This window comes from Notothenia coriiceps, unplaced genomic scaffold (genome assembly GCF_000735185.1).
Source record: "Notothenia coriiceps isolate Sejong01 unplaced genomic scaffold, NC01 NC01_scaffold00009013, whole genome shotgun sequence".
In the NCBI taxonomy this organism is placed as follows: Eukaryota; Metazoa; Chordata; class Actinopteri; order Perciformes; family Nototheniidae; genus Notothenia; species Notothenia coriiceps.
Genome location: NW_011341714.1, coordinates 181,228 through 207,065, shown reverse-complemented (window position 1 = coordinate 207,065; position 25,838 = coordinate 181,228). Strand labels below are relative to the sequence as shown.

General features: G+C 39.8%; 2 protein-coding genes and 1 non-coding gene across 4 annotated transcripts; 2 read left to right on the top strand and 1 right to left on the bottom strand.

Moving 5' to 3' along the window:
• The first annotated feature begins 6,226 nt into the window (after positions 1-6,226).
• LOC104945051 (neurabin-2-like) lies at positions 6,227-20,005 on the top strand. The gene is made up of 11 exons (XM_010770681.1): positions 6,227-6,351; positions 6,758-6,812; positions 8,928-9,060; positions 10,588-10,708; positions 11,014-11,118; positions 13,531-13,663; positions 16,393-16,545; positions 16,654-16,707; positions 17,528-17,757; positions 17,840-17,936; positions 18,661-20,005. Exons 1-11 carry the CDS (start codon positions 6,227-6,229, stop codon positions 18,709-18,711), a joined length of 1,257 nt encoding a protein of 418 aa, XP_010768983.1. The 3' UTR covers positions 18,712-20,005.
• Positions 20,006-20,106: 101 nt separating this feature from the next.
• Positions 20,107-24,832, bottom strand: LOC104945047 (zinc finger protein 271-like). 2 transcript variants are annotated; one of them, XM_010770676.1, is made up of 7 exons: positions 24,675-24,832; positions 24,191-24,298; positions 24,015-24,107; positions 23,501-23,778; positions 23,341-23,408; positions 22,878-23,068; positions 20,107-22,702 (listed from the first exon to the last, which is right to left on the bottom strand). In XM_010770676.1, exons 2-7 carry the CDS (start codon positions 24,285-24,287, stop codon positions 20,634-20,636), a joined length of 2,796 nt encoding a protein of 931 aa, XP_010768978.1. In that variant the 5' UTR covers positions 24,288-24,298; positions 24,675-24,832; the 3' UTR covers positions 20,107-20,633. The 2 variants fall into 2 exon arrangements, with proteins under 2 accessions (XP_010768978.1, XP_010768979.1); XM_010770677.1 differs by lacking the exon at positions 24,675-24,832 and adding an exon at positions 24,390-24,407.
• A 209-nt stretch (positions 24,833-25,041) lies between these two features.
• On the top strand, positions 25,042-25,112 carry trnag-ccc (transfer RNA glycine (anticodon CCC)). Its single transcript has one exon. It is a non-coding gene; the product is annotated as a tRNA-Gly (tRNA).
• The last annotated feature ends 726 nt before the right edge of the window (positions 25,113-25,838 follow it).

Below are 25,838 nucleotides of genomic sequence, written 5' to 3'. Positions count from 1 at the left end.
ACAGTAACAGCAATAACAAATTCATCAAAAACCTGAATAGCCAATGAGAACAAGCTAATCAGAAAGCGTCACCAACTGAATGTTGCACATTTGTATTTTTCTAAATGCAGCTAACAGACTTGTAAGCCATGCTAACGTGCTAATAAGCCAAGCTAAGTTTGACTGCAAATGAAATTGTAACAGGTCATTGAAAAGGTATTTTATTATCCCCTGAAGTTGCTGGAATTTTCCATCTGAAATCGTTGAGTGTCAATGCTTCTTATTGATTGAATTGTCTAAAAAATGTGAATCTTTCATAATGGTTTCATAAGTTATACTTTCTACAGATGTGGCCCTGCTTCATCTCTCATGCAAAAAATAGCATTTATGGGATGTATTTTGGAAAGTTTGGTCCAGAAAGGAAGGATACATTATTGCCTCTTAGTGGTCATTCACAAATGTTTTACAAATAAACAAACTGTACATTTTTGGCAACAGTCATCCTGCATCATATACAACATGGGGAAATTAAATTCTGGTAATTGACAGCAAGTTCATGAGTCACCTTCCTTGCTTTTAACTGGACAAAGACCAATGGTTTTGGTGTATTTATGTACTCTTTAAAGCTTTAAACGCCATCTCATTCTTTATCTTACAATACATACAAGTCCATGACCTGCCCACAAAAAATGTGCTCTCTTTTTATGCAGTGGGCCCTGTTAGCACCTTTTTCATCATCCAAAGCATGTTTATATGTGCAAGTGCTGTAGCCACTGACCTACAGCAGATTGTTTACTTATCAGAATGGGCATGATAAGTGATTCTTATCCTTCACTCTGGTCTTGTATATTGCACAGTGTGGTGTGATATGTGTTATTTTTTGCCTGCGGGTTTTAACCACTCGAATGATGAAATGCCAGTGGGCAACGGTAGAATAAATGTTAAAATGATAAGAACATAAAAAATAATTAAAGACCTTGAGTTGTATTTCTGTTGGCTTTCCCGCAATGTCACATTATTTGCAGAGCCATATGGAAGTGAACGGCATATGTGGCACTCCAAACTGATAAACAATCATTTTCCAACATCTCTTACTGCCGTCGAACTCTCGGGAACACGCACAATGTTGACAATGTAGCATGAGGTGGATGTGGCACTCTTCCTTATCATAGCAAATGAATACCGCAGACATCACATCAATGTTCTTGAGAAGAATCCATGGCAATCCATCCTTGCCATGTTCCTCTCAACATTGGCAGAGCCTGAACACTGTGATCAGAAACCTCCTGGCACGGTTGTGTTATTGTTGCGGAGGATGAAGAGGGTGTGAGCCAGGTATACAAAGTTAGTTCAATAAAGCTTGGACCAAAAACAGCAAGTCAAGCAGGGGAGTCTGGACAGCAAGCCAAAACCGTGTCTGGGAATGCCCTATGAATATTTTTTTATTTCAGTGTATATTCCGTGCTTCAATGAATATTTGCAGGTATGCATAAAGAATAGCAACAAATGGATAAACTGTGAAAAGACAAAGCGGTCATTTGTGTTCATTTTCATGAAAGCCCGACAATAGACAATGATGTTCATGGCAACCATCATAACTGTGGAATGCGGAGAAGATAGGACGGTTTACAGTATCACATTCACTTCCCAAATCTCAGGTTTGACGGTTCAACCCATGCCAGCAGATCCCTGGAATGTCTTTCTTACCATGTGGGAAAACTTAACCTAACATGAGATTCGAGGGGTATTTGTTTTCACCTACTGTCACGTTGACGGTTAAGCCCATTCGAGACGGATCAAGCGCGATGCCAAGATCCGCCTTCAAGTCTTCATGCCACTTGAGAGACGTTTCCAGAGGTAAACACTTAACTGAGTGGAAGCCAGTCGAATATGGAATATTCACATGCATGTTTGGAGTAATATTGCGGGCGCCTGTTTTTGCGTGGATATCTCAACATCTCCCAAGTGTTTTTCACGACACAGTGATCCCAGATGTGGCCTTTGTGCTGTCGTCCAGCCCGGCACTCTCACTCTAACCAGGCTGGGACACACGCCACCGTTTTGGTTCCTAAGAATCATGAGTTCCCCCCTTTAAGGCAACACGCTGTTTATATGTGCTGTGCCAACTGGATCCGTGATTGCAGGCCACTGGTTTATTTTAATTAGCCATGGAGAGCAGTTCCGATGGATTTGAGTGTGACTCACTCCTTTTTCAAAACATTAGTCTCCACCAAGTCCCACTGTTGCCCTTTTGAGGTTGGGTTGCATTTCAGATTAGTAAAAAGGAGGGGCCATCCCTGATGTGTGCCATGTATACTGTATGTGTAGCTGTGTGAGTATTATATATGTGTGTCTCTCAGTAAAGGAAAGTGTAACTCTTGCAAGGCTTGCAATTAAAATGTAATTAAAGACCCTCAGCACTTCTCCTAAAATGTTTTCTATAAGCTTTCTTTAAGCTTGTATTTTGGGATTTAAAAAGCACTCAAATTTGTATTTTCTGGCACCAAAAAAATCTTCTACATTTTTAATAGCATATCTTTAATCAAGTTAACAAAAAATCCACAAGTCTGCAAAACATCTGGTTTTCTGTTGCTGACACAGGAATAGTGCACCATCTAATAGACTCAATTTGACATCCAATTTACTGCACTCAAGATGGCCGTCCAACTCTTCCACCATTCACAGTTACGACACAGTGATATCCAACTGTGCTGATTTCGGCATTTCCAATGAGTGTGAGGAACAAAAGTGGAAGAACACACCTGTTTTAGTGAGGAACTGGCTCATAGGTAGTAGAAACCATTCAATAAACAGACATTGATTTATAGAAGTGTGTATCTTTCCTCTACACTCTATTCAATGCTAAACACAAGTCAAATGTGATTTTTGATCAATTTAACAAAAGTTGCCGTTTTATAGTTTCTGTTTAAATGCAGGACGTTAAAAATAATCCTAGGAATTGCTTTTCCTTTTGTCAACAAGTGATAAGTTGTCTGTTGCTGGCAGAACATTTCCAACTATGTTATTTCAAAACCATACCTAAACTTTTTGTGTAGAAAATGTAAATATATGTAATCTCATGACCAAGAAAACTGTCATCTATCAATGGACCATCACAAACCCAACAGTTTACAGTATATTTTAAAAGTAAACTTTTTTCCAATCTTCAAACCCCAAAAAATTAGACCAGAACTATTGAATCAGAGCTGAAACTTCAAAAGGTAAGCACTGAAATGGCTATATTATTAAATAATATGTTTTTGTGATTTAAAAAATGAATTTACATTTTGAAAGTCATTATTTTGATATTGTCCGAAGACGCTCAGTTTGGAACAGAACCAATTAACACCATACAATAACTAGTGGGGAGCGTTTTCCCCCGTGACACCAGCAAGTCATTTCTTTAAGTGAATCTAGTTTACTCAAAACATATGAGATGAATTCAAGCGGCTTCAAAATGGCAGGAAAGATGGCTCTTCCCGAGCCACATCAATACACACAGTACACAGACGTAGCCACTTGCAGACAAAAAAAGTGGTCTGACATTACTAACTTAGTGGTTTGGTGTTTGGAGGGTGAACTTTTATTTCATCTGCCAAAAGATAGCAACCCTTTATTCTTCCTCTAACTTCAATTGTATGATTTATCTCTACCTCTCTGCAGCATGTTGTTTAGACCCTTTGTGTGGAACATCTCCATATAATAAACCAGCCAACTTTCTATTGCAACCACTAAACATGAAATTCTGCTTTTTCACAGCCCAAGAGGAGCTGTAACTAGATGACAGTCCTATCCATCACACCTTCATTGTGCCCTTCAAACTGCCAAATATTGTGTGGGAAAGACAATTCCAGCAATTGCTTCTTACTTGATTCTTTTATTGTTGAAGAAAAACAGCGCACTAACCCGTACGCCTCGGCAGAGCACTGTTTAAACACTCTTAACTGTTAAAGTCTGCAGTTGCATGAGGATCAGTTACATTCTTTATCTCACCTTGTAGAGCTTTTCCCAACAAGAACTATACATTTTCTGACTTGCACTGCTCGACAGCGGACTTTTGTGTATGTTTAGTGCTTTTTATCTCCTCTTTTTCACATTGGATTCAAATTAATTTCCTCGCAGCTGTTAACAGAGGTTGTAGGAAAAAATTGGGTTGTAATTATTAAAAGTCTACAGGGGGAAGTTACATAAAACACCAACAGGGTGAGAAAGCAGCCAAAACCATAGAGTCATGGTTCTCTAGAGAAAGAAAAAAAGAAAACTTACTGGCAAACACATTTGTGAGTAATGGCCAAGAGTTGTCTGGTTTCAATCAGTAATTCTCCTTTAATTATTAAGTCTCATAAACACCTTTTTAAACATGTAACAAAACATCTGAATGTAAAAAGCACGTAATCAGCAGCCAGAGTTCAGTAAAATAGTAATGTGTGTCCATATGTTTGGACAAAACTTATTATTCACTAGCAAAATGGAAATATTTTGAAACACTGGATCCTAAAAAGTATTAAATCCAAAAAGCAAATACACATGTGTGTTTTGGAGAATTTGTTAATTCATATCAGTCTGTAAAATCACCATAATTTCTTAGGGAACGTTGCCCGTGTTCATGTAAACTCCGTATCCATTTCACACTTTATAGGATGCATATCAGAAATGTCGGCCGGCGCCAAACAGATGTATCACATTGTGTCTTATTGCAATTGGAAGGATGTGAAGAAGAAATATTACAGAAATGTTAAACATAGCAAACCCAAATATGACGAAGAGGCATATCATCCGTTAAGCCTGAACGGAATGTCTTTGGGTCAATTACCAAACAGGTTGTATTTGTTTTAACTACCTAATTCAAATAATCATCACCTGATAATAAAGCAACCACTGAGGAAAGAAATATAAAATAATGTGGCAATGCCCTGAAGAATGTCAGTAGTCAGAAAGTACTTGCCTGTCGTACTGCAACACTTTTCAATTCCTGACTCATCCAGCTTGGCACATTAAAATAACAGCCTACACACTGAAACAATTATGAGAATAATATGGGGTGTTTTAACAGCTGTAGACTGGGGGTGGGCAGGGTGAGTGGCTGCGGGATTCGATGAATCGTGGAATGCCAAGAGAGGAGAGACCTATCAGGGAACCAGAATACTGAACATGTTCAAATGAAATGCTACACAAAGGTGCAGATGTCTTGTGCCAGTAGAGAATTCAATAAGCCAGATGACACATCTTTGGTACCATACAGATATAAATTGAGTTTATGAATAATGTCATGTGAATCTAGAGAATTATGAAGCCTTTCTGAAGGTCAGAGTTTCTGCTCTGAGTAAAATATGAATTGTCAGTTATGTATTCCTATGTCTTGAAATTGTGGATAGGCCTACGCGTATAAAGTAATCTATCTGCTGAATATGAAGCTAACTTATCATGGCCGGAAAGAGGTGAACTCAAAGCCTAGTTCTGTCCAAACGTTAAAAAAGGAGACTCTTGACAGACTGCTACAACCAACAAGACCATTGTGCTGAATGCAGTAGGCTAGCTTTTTGTAGCCTTGCTAGCTTTTTCTACATGCTATAGAAGAAAGTAAACAGCGAAGAGGCATATTACCAACTGTCCTTAAAAGATAGTACAACTATCTGAAGCAACCAAAAAAAACAATAAAGCTGACACTTCTTTATTTGACATGCTAGTAAGTTAGCACTATACACTGGTTATAAAAAGCATTTTATTTTTGACCTTAACAGTTGATATGAGGTTAGGGATTCTGTTTAGGCGATATCATGACACGTGCAGACTATGTGGCTGAAACACACCTGGAAATCGTTTCAAATTGAAATCAATAACTTTTGATGTTTTGGCTTGAAGTTTGCTATGTGTTTTAGCCTCAAATGTCTGCGCGTAGGGAAACAGTTTTTGATAAAGGAACCATTTTGTCTTTCACCTTTCCCCCTGCCGATCATTGACCGGTCGAGGAGTAAACTGGCTCCTTTCCAGTAACAAATTCTTAGGTTGCTTAAACGCTCATCTTGCTCCTACATACCCCTTTGGTGTCCATGACTGATACTCCTCTCACCACATGGGCCCCTGGGAAAAGCACATACGATGCTCCACTCCATGACCCAAAACATCTGCTGCTAATGTGGGTCAGAATTTATCCCCAGGTCCCGTAAAAAAAAATCCATGACAACTAAAAAACACAAATGGCATGATTCAACCTGGCTGTGTGTTATTTCGCAGCACTTGTATCAACATGCGAGGGAACCCGCTGAGCTGTGAAATATCTAAGCTAGGACCCCCGATGGTTCTCCACAGCTCCAAAAAAGGTTCTTCCTGGGCCAGGGACAGGTCACGCGAGGAGAGTCAGAACCCCAGAGAGTATTGACTGTACAAACAGCAGTCGAATTATCGTGTCTGGAAAGTGGCTAATGTTGTGACTGTTATAGGGTGGGTTAAAGAAAGATAGTGAATCCTGCTCCAGGGTAAAGCGCAATGAGCCTTTTCAAACGTTTTTGGAGTATTTTAGGGATTAAGTCTAAAGTAAAGTCAGGTTAAAAGTTTGAAGAAAATATAACCTCCTAAGGGAAGACTATAGTGTGCCCGACACTGTACTTTCTTGACTATCCCAAAGTGAATGACTCATTTTTGAACTACAAAAATCCCCAGCAGCCCCCACCTCAAACATCAAGCTCCTAAACCCCCCTAAAAGTCGGATTTTGTATGTGTGGGCATGCATGTGCAGTTGCTTAGCCCATAAGCAATGGGGGTCCGTTTTTCTTATCAGGAAACAGGACTTTTCCAAACAGCAAGAGCTCTGCTGGTATCAGGATTCACGGAGGGTAAACATCTGTACTCAACATGAGCGAAATACACTGAACAAAAATATAAATGCAACACTTTTGTTTTTGCTCCCATTTTTCATGAGATGAACTCAAAGATCTAAAACATTTTCTATATACACAAAATAACCATTTCTCTCAAATATTGTTCACAAATCTGAAAAAATCTGTGATAGTGAGCCCTTCTCCTTTGCCGAGATAATCCATCCCACCTCAAAGGTGTGGCATATCAAGATGCTGATTAGACAGCATGATTATTGCACAGGTGTGCCTTAGGCTGGCCACAATAAAAGGCCACTCTGAAACGTGCAGTTTTGCTTTATTGGGGGGGTCTGGGGGGGTCCGAAAACCCTAGGGTTAAACCCTAAGCCTAACATGTCACCCATTGAGCATGTTTGGGATGCTCTGGATCGGCGTATACGACAGCGTGTTCCAGTTCCTGCCAATATCCAGCAACTTCGCACAGCCATTGAAGAGAAGTGGACCAACATTCCACAGGCCACAATCAACAACCTGATCAACTCTACGCGAAGGAGATGGGTGACATGTTAGGGTTAGGGTTAGGGTTTAACCCTAGGGTTTTCGGACCCCCCCAGACCCCCCCAATAAAGCAAAATTGCACGTTTCAGAGTGGCCTTTTATTGTGGCCAGCCTAAGGCACACCTGTGCAATAATCATNNGGATAATAAAATGGGAACAATAAACGGGGTGCTCTCTTTTCCTCTCTCTCTCTCCGCTCAACGGTCCGTCACAGCGGCGGAGCTGTGATCATGCAGAGCTGCGTGTTCTCCGTCAGCAGCAGCTGATCTGATCTCTGATCTCTCTCTCTCACGTCCAGTTAGACTTCACTCGCGTTTATGTCCAAATCTATCAGATCTAGCTAGTTCTAGTTAATTATATGACTGCCTGCTTATCAAAGGAACTAAACAATAAGCGTTGCTTGGCAACGGTGTGTGGCCGCAAAGTATAGCGCAGCATTATGCATATGTTTATATGAGGGGTCAAAATCCCATGCTCATAAAATGCTCATATATTTGTTTCTCTTAATTCCCCACGCCCCAAAATAAATAAATGAATAAATATACACATTTTAGGAAAAGTAAGGAAGTTTGAGCAGTGTGGGTTTTATATTAACAGAGTTACACATATTTCAAAACGCGAAGCGTAATAACTGCAGTTAGCCTCCCTGTCAGAATGACAAAGGTCCTCAGTGAAGCACAAGCCCATGTTTCTCACTAAATTGTAAGCACAGCTTATTAAAAAGATCAGTTCAATGCAAGTATTATTATGATGTTATTGCATGAATTTAGTGATGGATTGTAAACATTTGAAATGTAGCATTTAAGTGTTTCTCAGGTTGTTGTTTTAACAAATCAGACACTGATGGTGCAGCGCTGCACTGTACCTCTTTATATAGGCATTCTTTCCCTAACAAATAGTTTTTGCGCTGATCAGGGGGTACTTGGCTGAATTTCTTTTTCAAAGGAGGTACATTATTGAAAAGGGTTTGAGAACCACTGGGTTAGATGATACAATTGATATCACATGAGTCTGTTTGTTCAATGTGAAGCTACAGCTAGCATACGGTTATCTTAGCTTAACACAAACACTTGAAACAGCTAGCTTAGTTCTGATCAAACACATTACATGTAATTTGTTCGACGCTTTTATCCAAAGCGACTTACTCAGTACTGTGGACAATCCCCACAGGAGCAATTTGGGGTGAAGTGTCTTGCCCAGGGACACAACGACATGCTGACTGCAGTGGGACTCAAACTTGCTATCCCCTGATTCCAAGTCCAGCACACTATCCACTGAGCCACAGCCTCCTATATATAACATATAACAACTAATTGTTGTTTTTGAAGGATGAAAGAAGATCAACTGTGTTATTTTGTGATATTTAATTGAAGGTATGTTTTATATTTTTGGATAGATGCTAGCTATATTCCCGCACTGCTAAAAGTATTAGTATGAGAGATGTATTGATCTTGTCATTAAACTTTCTGGAAAATTTGATTTAAAATACAAGGATTTTACAATTTATCCTGATTTAAAGGACATTTAAAGGTTTATGCGTTTATGAGTCTGATGGAGTGTTTCTGTCTCCTGCAGGTTTTTGCCACTTACCCCAATGAGGACTACGACAGGCGTAATGAAGACGTTGATCCCATGGCAGCGTCTGCAGAGTACGAGCTGGAGAAGAGGGTGGAGAGGCTGGACCTGTTCCCCGCAGAGCTGGAGAAAGGTAGAGAACATTATAAAGTTGATCTGTATCCAATGTTATTGTGTACAGGATTTGAGGATGTTTTTAAAGCATTGATTCAACCTGCTCGAGGCACCAGGAGGGTGGTTTGCAGGAAATTGGGAAGCAAAACGAATACGAGAAATTTGACATCCATGGAAACTGAATTTAAAATGATTATGGTTATGTGATAGACCTCCTGAACACTTGGATTTGTCATTTCCATTTCTCTTTGAAGCCAAAAGGAATAAAAAGCACCTGCATTTTTGTATTACTTATGTAAAAGGTTCTTCACTGACTGCCTTCTGCCAACCACCCCATTTCCTCCAGCCACACTTCCCTCAACATCCCTTCAACCTTATGCTCCATTAATATATTAATAGAAGACTATATTTAGAATGATGGTTACATCAGGATACCATATGTGGCCATCCTCTATATAAACGATATGCTGCTTTATGTTCATATGAACACCTCCTCACATTACACCTCAGGCAGGAAACCCGGGTGCTATCACTGATCTAACTCTCAAGTCACATAAAGCGTTAAACTGAAGTGTTTTGTCATAACAAGAGTCCTCGAGATGAAAAGAAGCTAGCGCAGGCTTTTATTTCAGCCATAAATATATTTAAGCAACATGCAGAATGCTGCTGTCACTTCAGAGAAAATACATCAGAGATAAATATCTGCGGTGAAGCTGCTGCGTGCCGTTTAACAACTCTGGACAGCAGTACATAACCACAAGCTGTAGTTATTAGTTATCCTGCTATATATGCTTGATTTAAAAATATTTATAAATGTGCTTCTGTAGTTCTGCATTTGATGAGGTAAAATAGGTCATTGTAACTACTATATACATATTTCATAAATGGTTAATACCACACTAAAATGATATGTGCTTTTTAAAAATGTGTATGAATTCCTCCTCCTGTGAGATAAGTATCTACTTTACTAATATGACAATATAGCAAAACCTAGTAGTAATTAATAAACACTTCAAATGTTTTTCAAAATGTTGAATATACTGAATGGTATTTCTTCACAGCCCATAGATTGTAATACCACAAGATACACTTATTGCTAATTACAATACACTGTAACAATGGAGGGTCTGCTTACTGACGGTTGATAGCAGTAGTGTGCTCAGAAATGCAGTAATGCGCCAACAAAGGCAGGGATTAAGTGAACTGCGAGCTAGCAATTATGGATGTAAACAATGCAAGGTTTAAAATTGGCTTTGTAAATGTTTTATGAGGAAGGAAATGCATTGTCTGGCCTCAAGGACACACACAATGCATTAGGTGTGCAACACTGTAAATGTTTATAACTTTGTTTGTTTATGAGAAAACTCCACGGGCAACTTTAATTTGACCACACCTGTGGGAAAGGGAAAGGGGCTCTTCAACTGCTCCACCCAAATGTATCTGTTCATGGTTCAAACGGACAGTTTTCAGCCAAAACGTACAACTGAATGAAAGCTCTGGATTACAGTCGCAGTATGGTAACAACGCGTCTGTTTCTCTCCTTTAGATGGTGAGGGTCTGGGCATCAGTATCATCGGGATGGGTGCAGGGGCTGACATGGGCCTGGAGAAGCTGGGCATCTTTGTGAAGACAGTCACGGATGGAGGAGCAGCACAGAAGGACGGCAGGTATGTTAAATCATGATAAATTCACCTCGGATCGTCCTGATTCCTTCACAAAACAGGCAAACTGGAAAGGCCTTTGTAAACCACATCTCAACCTGAGGTCGGTTTATTTGTAGTAATTTATCTCTTGCTTTATCAGCCCATTTATCTTTCCGATTCCTGCCAACTACGAAACGGTGTTGCTGCCAAGAACGAGGGCTCATAAATGGAGTGTTGCCTGTGTAGGCTTTAGTCAAAAGATGATGAGCGAAGGCCACAGATATGCTATTACTGAGAATCCTGAACTTCTCCCTCGACTGCCCCTCCAGGATCCTGGTGAACGATCTGATTGTGGAGGTGGACGGGACCAGTTTGGTGGGAGTCACCCAGAACTTTGCCGCCTCCGTACTCAGGAACACCTCAGGAACCGTCAAGTAAGTCCCAACTGAAATATCTTGACGTGTCACCGAATTGAAATGTAATGTAATGACTACCATTCAATGGATTTACATGACCACGTCCTTCATATCTCATCTAGCGTCATAATGATATCATATTTGTTGTCCTGTACTTTGTTTTATGACTAAGAATGCCTACAAAACTTTAAGGGACAGTTCAAAGAGTGCAATATGTCAATTTAGATTGCTTAGGTGTGAGAGGTCTTCCTACGCTCTCTTATAATGAAACTTGATGGCACAAGGCCTTATGTGCTCAAAGAGCCAATAACTAACCAAAACATAATTTTGTACAGAAATCATAACCCGGATACTAAAAAAAAAACAATTAGGACAACAACCGCCAATGAGGTGTAATTTGGTTGCTGTTGAGATTTTAAAATGTATGGCACTTGAGCACAGGTTATGTTATAATGGAGAGAAGAAAGACATTTCTAAGTACAATAGTATCAACACTACCTGGAATTACAGGGGCACTGTCCCTTTAAGACATTCCCACAAGACTCAGCTACACTGTTTAGAGCGAATTAGTAAACACTCACATGCTAGTGAACATGTTAAACTAAAATCGACATGTTAGCCAGCGGCGTATATTAATCTCAAAGCAATTCTCAGAGTTCTTTTAGTTTTACAGGCTCTGTCAAGCTGTAACCAGGACATGCGTGTTGTTGCACTTTTCTCGCTGTGACGTCACATTTCTTGCTCAAAGAGATGGATTCCTCCTGATATAGATACATATACCCAAACAACCGGTCTTACACGCAGGACTGACTTCTACCAACCACATCCTGCCCATTCAGCTCACCAGACTGTAGATTTATATCTCAAGTCTCACAGGGTCATGATTATACCCTTCAAGCTTCTTTCTGAGACATCCTGAATACGAGCCAAGGAATCCTCCACAGAAAACACAGCTTTGAGGAACAAATACACCCTGCATCAGAGTTATCATTCGAAAATGCCAGAGGGATATTTGTAGCCGAGCTCTTTGGCGGAACTGACTGTTTTTGTTAGTGTTGTGTGACTTGTGGAGATGAGAGACTTCTATAGATAGCTCATACATTATGGATCTACTGAAGTGATGGCACTGGTGCTCAGACCTATTCATGAAAAGCGTCAAGCAGACAGACAGAGGGACAGGGACAGGAAGTGCGTTTGTGAACATTTAATTACCCATTAGCTGCGTAGAAATTGAAAGGCGGCAGCGGCTGGCTTAATAACTGTCTGTGGCTGTGTCATGATTTACAGTGTTGCTTCCCGTTTCACTGTTTACACCATGGCTTTAATTGGACGAAGATTTGTGAGCCTCACGTAATGAAGTGCACAATGAGCTGAAGGAGAGGCGCGGTTGATTTGAATCACAGAAGGCCAACTCCATAGAGACCGGCTTTGTTCGGCTCTAAACAGGAAGACATTTTCTGTCATCAGAGAGCCGGCGAGATCCTCACTCTATCAATACATGACATTATACCATCTGAAGAGGCTCTAAGAAGTCTATTATATATGACAAGTACTTTTGTCTTCCTTGTAGGGCAGGTGTTCATGCTCCTCAAGTAAAAAAAGGAACATAATGTATAATTTAGCGTGCAAATACATTCAAGGTTCAAGGCTTTTATTGGTCATACGTAAGCTACAGTGTAGTTATGACTACAAAAAATCTTAGGTCACAGGCTCCTCCAAAAGTACAACACAATAAAACAGATTATCTTTTTATTACTATTATCGTATCAAGTCAGATAAAGACTGTCCAATCCTGTTTGATCTACACGGAACATCAATACAATTGGTCAATTATCTTACTCTCGTTTAGTCTCTAACTCAAACTAAATGCTGTAGTCTTGGCTTGATGGTTACAAAAGTGATCTTACTACACCTATTTGAGCTTTTAAACCATAGCTTCGTCTGTCTTTTAGAATAGATTTTATAAATACTTTCAAGGCCCGTCCCTTATCTCCGAGCTGCTGTTCCTCATGGCCGAAGGCGACGTCTGACGATCCTAGAACAAAACCCTGTTGCTTGTTTTAAAATCACTCCTGAAATCTAAAGGTGACCGCCGCTTTGTTGTTAGAGCGTCCAGACTCTGGAGGTCCCTGCCTGAGAATATGGTGCCCCATTTCAAATCACTCCTGAAAAACACACTTGTAAAAAGCTGCTTTTGATTTTCTTTAGTTTTTTAAATGTTACGTTTGTTTAATTGTTGTTTTCTGTAACTCCTGCTTTGCTATGTGTTACTTTTACCATTATCTCTCTCATTGCTTTGCTCTCTTTAAGCGTGTTCATCCCTCTGAATTTGAAACGCGCTGTATACACAAAAGACTACTTCAGTTAAGCGAGCATCTTCAAACAGGTCGGCGCTGTTTAGTCCTGACTAAGCTGATTGTGAACCCCCAGGTTTGTGATTGGTCGAGAGAAGCCGGGGGAGCAGAGCGAGGTGGCGCAGCTCATCCAGCAGACCCTGGAGCAGGAGCGCTGGCAGAGGGAGGTGATGGAGCAGCGCTACAACCAGTACATGGACGACCAGGAGGTATGTCTTTAGAAGTATTCTTTAACCACTGTCTGTGTGAAGGTGCACTGATTTACTAAACAAAATGTCCTTCCTCATCTCCACCTTTTATGAACAAGAACACACACTCACTACTATGACCATTAGAATGAAGTGAGGGATGCAGGCTAGTCAATGAAAATGTAAAACTCTTTTACAGCTCAGTTGAGCCATGTTAAATAATAGGATGAATCCCAGTTAAAAGAAAAGATATCTGAATGCATTTATCAACGTTTGAAGTCATCAAGTATCAACAAAATCATCTCTAAATAGCTTTAAAGTAGTATTTTGGCTGTACAATATACATTTAGTAGAGCTCTGAATGTCTGTCGTCATATTAATTACCCTAAAACAAAATGAAAAAAAACGAGAGTCAGCATTCTTTTCACAGCAGTTAAAATGTTGTTTATTGAAGACTAAACGCCAACACATATGGATAAAACATATATTATACAATATTTCTTGAGGTAAAAACGTGAATTTTTAAAAGCATTACATTCCTTTTTGACTTTACAACTAAAATTCTATAAATAGTATGATATTAATAATAATGACTGCAAACCAACCTTAACCTACCTTAATCTGCAACTGTTAAGGGAAACCGGTTTTAAACTAAATGAATAGAAATGCAAATTAAAAATAAAAGCAGCTCTGCTACTGAATGTCAATGTAATGAATGAAGCCTCAGAGCCATGAAACTATTCGGTGCAGCCCTTCATAATTCATACATTCTTTTCAACCTCCGACACAAATACTTCCTCAAAAATGAAAAAGAAGTTGCAATCATTCATGGCTCTGTAAGCCCTCGGTTCCCCTTTTAGGATTATGCATGTATCCCATGAACAGCAGTGACCCTCTCTGTGTGGCTGGGCTCTACTTGCCTCTGGCCAGAAGCCTCACTATTGTGTCCAGAGCATCAGTCCCATCAGACGATAAGCTTTGCTCCGAAATGAGGGCAAATCGGGATCTGAAAATCTGTGCCCCCGGATGTCCTTTGCTTTGTTAATCTCATGAGCCTCCTCTGATTTTGTTTTACATAAACTATAAGCTCATGGAGTTTTTACAGCTCATACGCGACTGTACCTTCATAAGAACAGAGAGGAAGTTCCCCGTTCATGCCTCTGTGCTGGTGGTACTTCTTGAAAAGCTTTGTGTTGTGTAACTGAAAGGGAAGTCTGATCTTTGGAGAGGTGCACCACCTAGTGGCTGTGTGGTGTCATAGAGGTGGGAGAAGTACTCAGATCTTGTACTTGTAAAGTAGAAGTAGCAGAGTGTGGGAATACTCTGTTACAAGTAAAAGTCCTGCACTCAAAACGTTACTCAAGTAAAAGTACAAAAGTATCTGCATCAAAATATACTTAAAATACCAAAAGTAAAAGTACTCGTTCCGCAGTTCGGTCCATTTCAGAATAATATATTATGATATGTTTTATAATTATTGATGCATTAAAGCACACATGTCAAATCCGGCCCGTGGTAGATTTAATTTCGGCCTGCAGGATAATTTCTAATTACTATTATCTCTGGCCCGCCGGTATATTGCACGCACACCTTCCTCAGCTCACAGCCAGAGCCCAAACATTGATGAACTTGCACCCAAGATGAGATGCCAAGTATCTGGCTTGAGCTAGCATCACAGAGTAGCAACCTGAGTTTCAATGGATAGAGTACAACTGAGTTTCAATGGATCAATGGATGTTTCCTTCAACACTTTTTTTCTTGCGACAACAGGGCATGTTTGTTTTTTTCTTTGAGGGAAATTGTTTTTTTGAAGCTGTTGTTGGCCTGTGGAAAAATGTACTCATAAGAAATGACTGGAAAAGCTGCAGATAGAGCCATAAGAAATGAATGCAACTGATTATTTAATGTTTAATGTTGTTTTTATAGGCAATTATTTAAGCTAAGTTAGTTCCAGGTTTAATATGTGCAATAAATTCATTTCAATAAGTTTTGCAATAAACATTGAACCAGTCCGGCCCTCGACTTGTACCCATTTTTTAATTTTGTCCCACTGTGTATTTGAGTTTGACACCCCTGTATTAAAGTGTTCTCAAAGCTGGTAAAGGTGCAGCTCGTTTGAATGACTATACTGCAGGGTAGCTTGTGAATTTACTCCAGGTGGAACTAAAGTCTGATTTAACACTTGATTATATTTCACATCATTCATCCAGATCTGTAAAGTAACTAAAGTTACTAAATAAATGTAGTAAAAGTACACCATGCACCTCTGAATAGTAGAAGTAAAAAACGGCATACAATGGAAATACTCAAGTAAAGTACAAGTACCTACACATTGTACTTAAGTACCTGAGTAAATGTATTTAGGTACTTCCCCCCTCTGGTCATAGAACAGACACATGCTTTTAAAGACACCATAACATTACAATTGTTCACTCTGTTTTACTGTTTTCAGTGACATTTTATTAAATGTTTTGACAATGAATCTAAACACATGTCAGAAATACCTAAATTCCAATCATTTAAACTCCTGGAAATGAGTGCCCCATTGGTAAAACTATTACAAACATGTTAAAGATGACATATCCTGCTTGTTTTCAGGTTCATATTTGTATTGTGTGCCTCTACTCTACTCTGACATGTTTACATGCTTTAATGTTCAAAAAGGTCTTTCTTTATACTGCCTGTGCCCTAAACCTGCTGTAATTATTTCTGTGTGTGAATGGGATGCTAACTTGAACGTGTCCCTGCAGGGCGGAGAATACGGCACAGACGAGGAAGAGGACGAGGATGAGGAGGTGAGCCCGCCGTATCCCAGCGCCATCGAGGTGTTCGACCTGGCAGAGAACGAGGACATGTCGCCCCTGGAGACGGACCCTGAGAAACTAGCACATAAATACAAAGAGGTGAGAAAGGAGCTTCCTTAATTGGAGCATTTTCTGTGTAATCACCGTTTATTTCTTGATATGTGTCTAATGCTAACACGTGTATTTCAATCTGTCTTTGCTGTAAAGCTCCAAATAAAGCATGCGGTGACCCAGGCCGAGATCCAGCAGCTGAAAAGAAAGGTAACTTCTTAAATGATGTTTTAAAGATGAAGAAGAAGCAATTCTGGATTCAGTCAAAAGAATAGAATAGATGCCTTTATTGTCATTATATATAGAAATACTATGAAATTACAAATGCCCGTTCCAGCAGTGCTTAAAATACACACACAATAATACACACAAACAACTATTTTAATCATAAAAAAAAGCAATAAAAGACAAAAACAAGAATAAAGACAGTTAAACGGTTGCTAACTTCAGGATCTACTCCATGATAAATAAAAAAAGCTATGTGAGAAATGATGGAAAGAAAGCAGAGTAAAGTGTGATTAAGATTAAAGAGTTGTATGTTTGATAAAGTTATTATCAACTGATTGCTATGATGCAAATGCTAAGCTAATATAAAGGTAAGATGAAGATGTCTGCATGCTAAACCTGAAAGAAAACCCACTTAAAAAACAATTTTTTTTCTCAATTCTCTTCAATAAAAGGAGGTCAAAACAATACATGTTATATAAATACAGTTTGTAGGCCTAAACTAGCTGCCTTTAATGTGGAAGTCATTTTCCAATTAAAAAGTGAATTGTACATAAAACATGTGAAACTGATATTTCTAAATATAATAGCACTTTCTACAACTTTTAAAGATTTTGTGTGTAAGATAACTTGTCTAGTTTATCTTTGTAGGCAAATGACATCTTTTAAAATATATTTTTAGGAAGTTGAGATTCAATCCAGAATCAACTTTTTCCCCACACCTACAAAGAAGCATTTCTTGTTATAAGGATCTTTAATAAAAAGGATGTTGTAATTGAAATGGATCCTTCACCTGTGCTCCCAGCTGCACCACGCGGAGCAGGACAAGCAGCGCTGGCGGATGGACAAGGCCCAGCTGGAGCAGACGCTGCAGGAGAACAAGGAGCGCATGGACAAGCTGGAGGGATACTGGATGGAGGCGCAGAGCCTGTGCCAGGCGGTGGACGAGCACCTGAAGGAGACGCAGGCGCAGTATCAGGCTCTGGAGCGCAAGTACAGCAAAGCCAAGCGTCTGATCAAGGAGTATCAGCAGAAGTAAGACACAAGAGTCCATATGTATACAACCAGCTGAGAGAGATGTTACATTAGAGTCTGATGCTATGGCTTCCTCTAACAGGGAGATCGAGTACCTGAAGAAGGAGACGCAGCGCTGTGCACAGGATGGAGCCGAGGCCTCTCTACTGAAGGAGGAGTCCGGACAGCTTCAGGAGCAGGTACAGCTCAGGAGAAACCCAGAAACTGTTGGAAAAAACTACACTTCAAATGTTCAGTGATGACATGTTGGTATTGTTCGCCCTATGTAGGGTTAGTGCTAGAGAAAGCTTTGAAACACTTTGTCTCACATTATGATAATATATTCATATATGATTGATATAATATATTTCCATTGATTTATGTATAGCACTTTTATCCATTAAGATAATAAGATAAATATATACAAATAGACAAATGAGACAAATAAAAAGTCTTAAAAGGTTTACAACGTTGAGCAAACGGAGTCAAATATTAAAAATGTAATTATTCATTCAAATTAAAGTTGAGAATGCCTTTTTGTTTAGAGGTTTTAAGATGTGACAGCAGATACGTCAGCCCAAAAACTGTAAAAAACATTTATAAAAATGGCTGTAATTTGTATAAACTGTTAAGAGTAATAATATCTTAATAAAAATATAAAAGCATGTATAACAGGCACATTTATACTATATACAATGAATTATTTACACATATTTCTTGTAGATTATTTTATAAAGCAGCAGTTTGCAGTGTTTTTGGCACATGAGTTTTTTGATGGTTCTCTCCATTCTTAGTTGGTTTGTTATTGCATTAACTACAAATAAGACCATTTTGTATTATGTTGTACATGTAGGAGCTTTTCATAATGCTCACATGATGTAACACACGTAATAAACGTACTGCATGTTCCCCTGTCCTCTGCAGGTGGCTGACCTGGAGTGCCGGGTGGAGGAGCTGAAATCTGAACCTTTATAAAAGCCTTTCGTCCGTTACCTCTCAGAAAGCAGCACTCCACCAGAGGAAGGAGAGAGAGAGAGAGAGAGAGAGAGAGTTATTGTTCTCTCAATGACCTGCAGGGTATTTTCTCGTCACCACCTCGAGCTTGGTTTCCGGTCGCATACTGTATATATGTGTCCTCAGACTTCTGCCACTTAACCCTTTTTAACCATGTTTTTCTGTTTTATGGGAACTGAAGAACAGCTTTATCATCACAAATACAGACTCTGTTGAGCTCTAGGTGTACTGTTCCCTTTTCATTTCCGCAGTTCAGTATTTAATCCATAATTTGTGGTTGTGTGACAGACCAAGCTGTTGCTTTTGATTGCCAAAAAACAAAATCCCTTCCTTTCTTTCGCCTAGTTTTGTGACCTTTTTTTGTACAGATGTGATACTGTGTGGTTTTAACAATCAGTTTGGTTTGTAAAAAATTCAAATATGTGTATAACATTTTAACATAATATAAACTAATGAGATTTGAGGGTTGTTGTATATTTTACATGATGATGTATAAATTGGAGATTGCACTGAAGGACACTTCAACAAGGTGCTTCACTGGAGCGGAGGGACAACGCGGGAACAATGTTTTGAGGTGTCTTTGGAATTGTTCAAACTGTAAACCCAACCTTCGTAGGGGTCTTGTCGTCACTTAACCTTGAGAACCACCTGCTGCCTACCTTTCAGAAGTGTTTGTGTATTTTTTACACATTAAGACTCAGTAATGAGCGTTCAATCCTCCGGTTTCAACCCCTTGCTTCTTTCAGAAAAAAAGGACCACAGAAACAAGCCTCCACAACTGCTGTGCCACAAAATGGATCTCTTTGTCCCTTAAAAATGGATGTTGTCAAGGAACTTGTGTAACTGGTATTAGTTAGGACTACTGATATAAGAAACTATACTGGACTGGGATGTTAAAGAAGTCGTTACCAGCAGCAAAGTTAGATTTAAATAGCTTGTGTCTCGAACCAGCAGCTGCACTTGACACCGCTGTGTGTAGCACATGGAAAACACTGCCAGGTTAATCCCTGTTTTCAATTTACGCACAGTTTAAAATTGAGTCTACTTGTGTTGACTGTCATACCAGTATGTTTGTATAGTTCAGGTAAGACTGAAGTATTTTAATTTTACTTAATATTTATAATATAATCAAGTGGGAAATACGAGCTAACAAGGACAGAAACTGACAAAGGCAATGTTCAATGGACAGTCAAACTGTGCCATTAAAAACACGTAGATCTGGATGACTACAGAAACAAATTTAAAGATTATTGAATTGAAAAAAAAACAGGCATGTTATGAGGAGTTTCATAATATTAAGGCTTGTACAGTGCACATGCTTTGCATTGTATGTTTTGTGGAATAAATGGTCAAAAGTGATGAGCAAGTTTGTGTTTTTTATTTTTAAAGCAAACTGACATTGAGAGACAAGCATTTACGTCGAACTGGTGAGCTTCTTAATTTATTTTTTATTAATTGTATTGAATGCCTTGTTCGTGTTCATTTGTTTTCTGCTTTCAAATAACAAACAAATATTTGTTCACATAAATAAATTTTTGGTTATGTAATGCTTTAAACAAACTTAATTTAAAATAAAGTTACCTAGAAAAAATCTATCAAGTGCAATTCAGTTTGAAATGGCAACAATTAAAGGAATATTATGGATTCTTTGGAAGTGGGGTAGTGAGAGGTACTTCTTAATAGATTAGCTAGAAAGATGTTTTAAGGTGGGTCTTAATAGGTGGCTAAAATATATTATGATCGCCACACCCACAGCTTAGCTTCCATGCTTACTGCAATATACTGTAATACTCTGATTAAGTATACAGTAGGTACTTCTTACAACCCAACTTCAAAAGTAGCCAAACTATCCCTTAAAGCTCCTCTACACCCTCAAAATGTGACTACAAGTGCATCTTCTGATGGTGTCTCCTGAGGTGATAGTTCCTGGAGAAGCTCTTCCCGCACTGGGTGCATTTGAACATCCTCTGTCCCAGGTGAAGCAACTGGTGAGCTTTGAGACTCTGCGGGCGGCTGAAGCTTTTGCAACACTCGGAGCAGCTGTGGGGCCGGACCCCCGTGTGCTTCCGCTCGTGGCGCTTCAGGTCTCCGGACTGCCGGAAGCCCTCCCCACAGTGTGTGCACAGGTATGGTCTCTCCCCTGTGTGAATCCTGACGTGCACATTGAGCTGTCCCGTGTAGGAGAAGCTCTTGCTGCAGTGAGGGCAGCTGAACGGCTTCTCGCCCGTGTGGACGCGCTGATGTTGCTTCAGACCATAGTGGTTCGTGAAGCCCTTCCCGCAGTCTGTGCACAAGTACAGCACCTTCACCTGCTGGAAGCATGCGTGCGCTTTTAAAGCTTTGGCACTGGTACAGCTCTTCCCACAACCGGGGCATACATATTCCTTTTCTCCCTTCTCTTCCACTTCCTCTTCCTCCAACTGAAATGCAAGGTTGTCGGAATCACAATGGGCCAGATACTCCACTGGGTGGTGCCTCTTGACGTGTTTGATAAGGTAGCTCTTCATGGTGAAGGAGAACTGACAGTATGTGCACGGGAAAGGCTCTGACGTGCAGTGATACTTCATGCAAGTGTTGCTCTTGCGATGCAGTTTCAGGTTACTAGATGTAGTAAAGGATTTGCCGCAACGGTCACAACTGTACGACTTTGTATTTGAATGCACCGTCTGCTCGTGTCTTTTCAGAAGGCCTGTCGTTTTGAATGTTGCCTCACACTGACCACATTTGAGCTCCTTTAAAGCACACTTGTGTGCCTTAAGATCATCCGGGTTCTGGTATGTGCATTTACAGCGATGGCAGCTGAACCATTTGTATTTTTCTAACTCTCCATTTGTGACCTTAGTGGCCTCGGATTCGTTGGACGTCTTCTCCGTCTGCACAGCGCTGGTCAACGACTTCTTTAAGATGGCTGCCCTTCGTTTTGGAGCTATGAGTTTGGTTATGGCGGAAATGTTGGATCTGGCTCCAAGTCGCTGAGGTCTCTGACGCTTTTGGACTGATTCTACGATTTCAGCTACTGACGGTGGAAGAGTGAAGTCTGGATCATGGCTCTGATCTTCTTCTTGATTTTCCATTGATGCTTCCTCTGAGTGATGCTCAGTTGTGTGCAGCTGAAGGGTGTCCACAGAGGAAGAAGTCGGTGAGCACTCAGTACAGCTAAGGGGCACGGTAGAAGACTCATCCGGAGCCTCTTTTTGTTTTTCATCGCTCTTGTTTTCTTGCTTCTGATGACCCCGCAGGTGCCTGGTGAGGTCGTTGTACTGTCCGAAGCACTTCTGACACAACTTGCAGACGTACGGACGCAACTTTTCATGGCCAGCCATCTTATGCTTCTTTGGGGATTCTTCTTTATTTATGAAACTCTTACTGCAGTCTGAAGGATTTGACTGGAAAGTGTTCTCAGTTACATCCATAGCTTCTTGCACACTCTCACTTACATTCAAGTCTGTTGTCTCTTCAATTATAGATGGCTCTGCAGTTTTTAAAACTTCCAACATAACGTTTTCTTTCTTCTCCCTGCTGTTCTGATTTGGATCTTTTTTTTTGCCTTTTATCACCGCCCGCTTCCTGTGAACTAGCTGGTGTCTGGTTAAGCCAGAAGCTTGGCTGAAGCTCCGCCTGCACTGTGTGCAGCAGTACGGACGTTTGTTTGAGTGGACGCAAAGCTTGTGCCTCCTAAGGTGAGGTATTTGCTTGAAAATCTTCCCGCAATCGCCGCATGTCTTCGACTCAACAGTATCAACACAAAGCACCATCAGGGATGCTGCAGAGGGAATTGAGTCAGTATACGAAGAGGGATTTTCAGGCTCAGCTGCCTCAGCAGCCGGTAAGCAGCCCTCCTCAGGCTGAATGTGGTAGTACTCTGTATGTAGCTGAAGAAAGGACTCTGTAGTGAAGGGCAGCTGACAGTGGGAGCATGGGAAGATCTGAGATGTCGCAGAGGTGCTACTCTCTAAAATAAAGAACACAAGGGGAAAAAAACATATATTGACCAGAAGTATTTTTGATTTAGGGGTGAACTGTCCCAATAAAAAATATGGCATTGTAAGATTTATCTTTAGGAAAGAAATACAATAATAATAAAAATAATCAAACAATACATTTTTCATACGTATTATATTAGGTACCTGTGGCATTCAGCTTCATGACCCAGACCTGAGTCCAAGCTTCACTGAAACGGTCGAGAAATTTGCTGCTGGGCCACACCATGAGCTCCTCTCCAGGGTGTATGGTGCGACAGCAGTGATAAAGGATGCTGCCTTTGTACTGGACCGCCAGCAAATTAGTCTCTTCTTTATTTCGAGCAAAATTGACGTACCTGTGTAGGACAAAAGAGATGAATATAAACATGGACAGATTTTTAGACAGGTGAAAATGTATGTATCAGAAACTTACTAGCAAAACATACTTAAATCTATGACTAAGTTGTTTGTGGTTGTGATGCATTGTGTATAATCTGTAGGCATAATTTTCTGACAAAGAAGAATGCATGGAATAAAAACAAATAGATGACAATTTGTGGAATAATCTTTTAAATGAATTCTGACATTGAAAGGGAAACAGTTAAAATAGCAGGATTCACTACTTTACCTCATCCAGTTTGAGTGTGTATCTCTGGCAGCATCAATGTACTCATATTCATCTTTTTCTTTGTAAATCTGCAGAAAGTGTAAGTATGTTATAAGAAAAATGTATATAAAAAGAACTAAATAAAAAATTGTTTACAGAGTAGGATTATATCTATGCTCACCTCCCAGGAGAAGTCACTTGCCATGGCATTTTCTCTTGTTGTCACGTCCCCCTCATAGGGTCCAAAATGCATTCCCGGAGACACTGTTTGGCCGTGATTTGTGACCCCGACGCCTGCACCGGGAATACTAGATCTGCCAATGGTCAGGCCATAGGGCAGAGAGAGGAGGGCCCTCTGGGGGAGACCAGTACTCGTAGGGAAGTCCAGAATAAAAGATGGGCCGCTTAGGGTGGTGGGGTCACTCTGTTCCTGGAAGAGAGGCAGACACTCCTCACAATCTGGAAAACAGAAGAAAACAGTTACTCAACTTTATGTTAAATGTACATAACCACTTAATGTTTAACACGTGTAAATATCAGAAAATGACTTAAATAGACTGAGTAGAATAATCGTTGAAGCTTCAGTTTTAAGTATATGTAAGTATATAATACGTACGTATAGATTAAGTAGAAACTTTTCATTCATCTCAAGGATGCAGTGAATATAAGCACAAGAGAAAAGGGTATTTTCTTACAAAAGCCCCCATCAGCCTCTGGGTTATCTCCATTTCCCACAGTGTCCAGTAGCTTCTGGATAGGCGTTTCTGCTGGCTCTAAAACCGGTAACACTGGAACAAAAATGGCATTCATTAAAAAACGTCTTATATATTAAAACAAGTGTTTACAAAGTTCAACATCGAACTTATTATACCTGCAGGTGTGTTGCTTTCAGGGGGTAGGCACTCCTCTGTTATAACTACCTCCTCGGTTGTCTCTACCCACTCCACAGCGGTGCTCCTGCCCGACATGAATGCAGAGTCTGTGGAGAGTTGATATACTATTCATTGTTGCTCACACAAATACATATTTACACAAAGTACATAGGCTACATAACTCGCACGCTAACTTACAGCAACAGATGGACAGCCCACGTTAGCACGCTAGCCTGGTTTGCTAAATATCGTCCTGGAAACAATTTAGCTGTCTCAAAAACATTTCATACAGACGATAAAGTAGTCCTGGTTTTATTAAGTGGAGAGAATGCTAACAACTTATGGCTAATAAGAAAGCATTAGCATAGCTATGCAATAATTAGTAGCTGCTGTGTGGCTATCCGAGATATATCAACAAGGTGAAGACTAGCATTAGCGATATAATACGTTATAGAGCACTTTGCAAAAATAATCCGTACAAACCTTTGTACCTACTCCAATCACAACGGATGTATTCCTCCGAATGTTTTTTTGACTAGCTGCTGTTCAAACTGCTGTACAGCTGTTAGCTAATGTTACCGCTTGGGACTAGTAACCAGAACCATAGCTATGCGAGGTCGATGCTTCCCCGGAAGTAAATCAATTACACTTTCAACATAAAAGTCAATTTTTACGTTATGTTTATTTTCCAAAGAAAGGTGTCAACATTAATACAACGTAGTTGCAGCTTATTTCCTATCGCACGTACATTATGTTCTTATGAATCAATTTTCGTAACACATTTCTCAAATCCGTTAGTCATACATTTCTGTGGAAAATATCTAGTTCGTGGGGGCATTGAACTGCATCTGCGCCGCTAGTGTAGTGGTATCATGCAAGATTCCCATTCTTGCGACCCGGGTTCGATTCCCGGGCGGCGCACGTCTTTTCTTGCTAAGAAAACAATTCCTTACCATTGACATAGTTTGTAGGTATGGCTACATAAATATGTAATGATTGATAAAGGCAGGGTTACAGAAACAAAATTTTCTTAGGCGCTATCATAATCACAGGGTCACATTAAGCGCTTTGAGCACCAGGAAAAGCGCTATATAAATCTAATGTATTATTATTAATATTATAAAGAACTTGGTCATATCTACTGCTGCAAACCATCTCAGATATCACGTAATAGTAACATTACAAATATTTAAAAATATAGCAGTAGGCTATGTACATTGAATATGGTGGAAATCGTAGACATATAATTGGAATTGATGCATTTAATATTATAGGCTATGTTACATTGCTACACTAGGGCCTATATCATATTATGTTATACTACATGCTATTATGACATTGCACCTTACACTCTATCGGATCCCATACAGTACATACAGTGCCATATTATGATATTAAATAATAGTTTTATTAAAATATGCTTTATAATGACTTACTGTATTATTTAGTTATATTACTATATGAACATAGCCAAACACTTAGTGTCAGTTTCTATATATTACTAGTCTGGTGTAGTACGCTGTTTATTGTCTTCACCTTGTGACTGCTGCTATTAATAACACCATTGTCACTCTTTAACTCGCCACTTTGTCTTTAATATCTCTTGTATAGTTTATGTTTTACTATAGTATTAGGAGTTTTATAAAC

What these genes read in the sequence shown, in the direction of transcription:
- LOC104945051 (XM_010770681.1), top strand. Translation starts at nt 6,227, where the DNA reads ATGCGAGGGAACCCGCTGAGCTGTGAAATATCTAAGCTAGGACCCCCG. An exon ending in GCAGCACAGAAGGACGGCAG is followed by an intron (nt 10,709 to 11,013) that starts GTATGTTAAATC and finishes CTGCCCCTCCAG; the next exon opens with GATCCTGGTGAACGATCTGA. An exon ending in TAGCACATAAATACAAAGAG is followed by an intron (nt 16,546 to 16,653) that starts GTGAGAAAGGAG and finishes TTTGCTGTAAAG; the next exon opens with CTCCAAATAAAGCATGCGGT.
- LOC104945047 (XM_010770676.1), bottom strand. Translation starts at nt 24,287, where the DNA reads ATGTCGGGCAGGAGCACCGCTGTGGAGTGGGTAGAGACAACCGAGGAG. An exon ending in AGAGGCTGATGGGGGCTTTT is followed by an intron (nt 23,779 to 24,014) that starts GTAAGAAAATAC and finishes TCTGTTTTCCAG; the next exon opens with ATTGTGAGGAGTGTCTGCCT. An exon ending in CAAGTGACTTCTCCTGGGAG is followed by an intron (nt 23,409 to 23,500) that starts GTGAGCATAGAT and finishes CACTTTCTGCAG; the next exon opens with ATTTACAAAGAAAAAGATGA.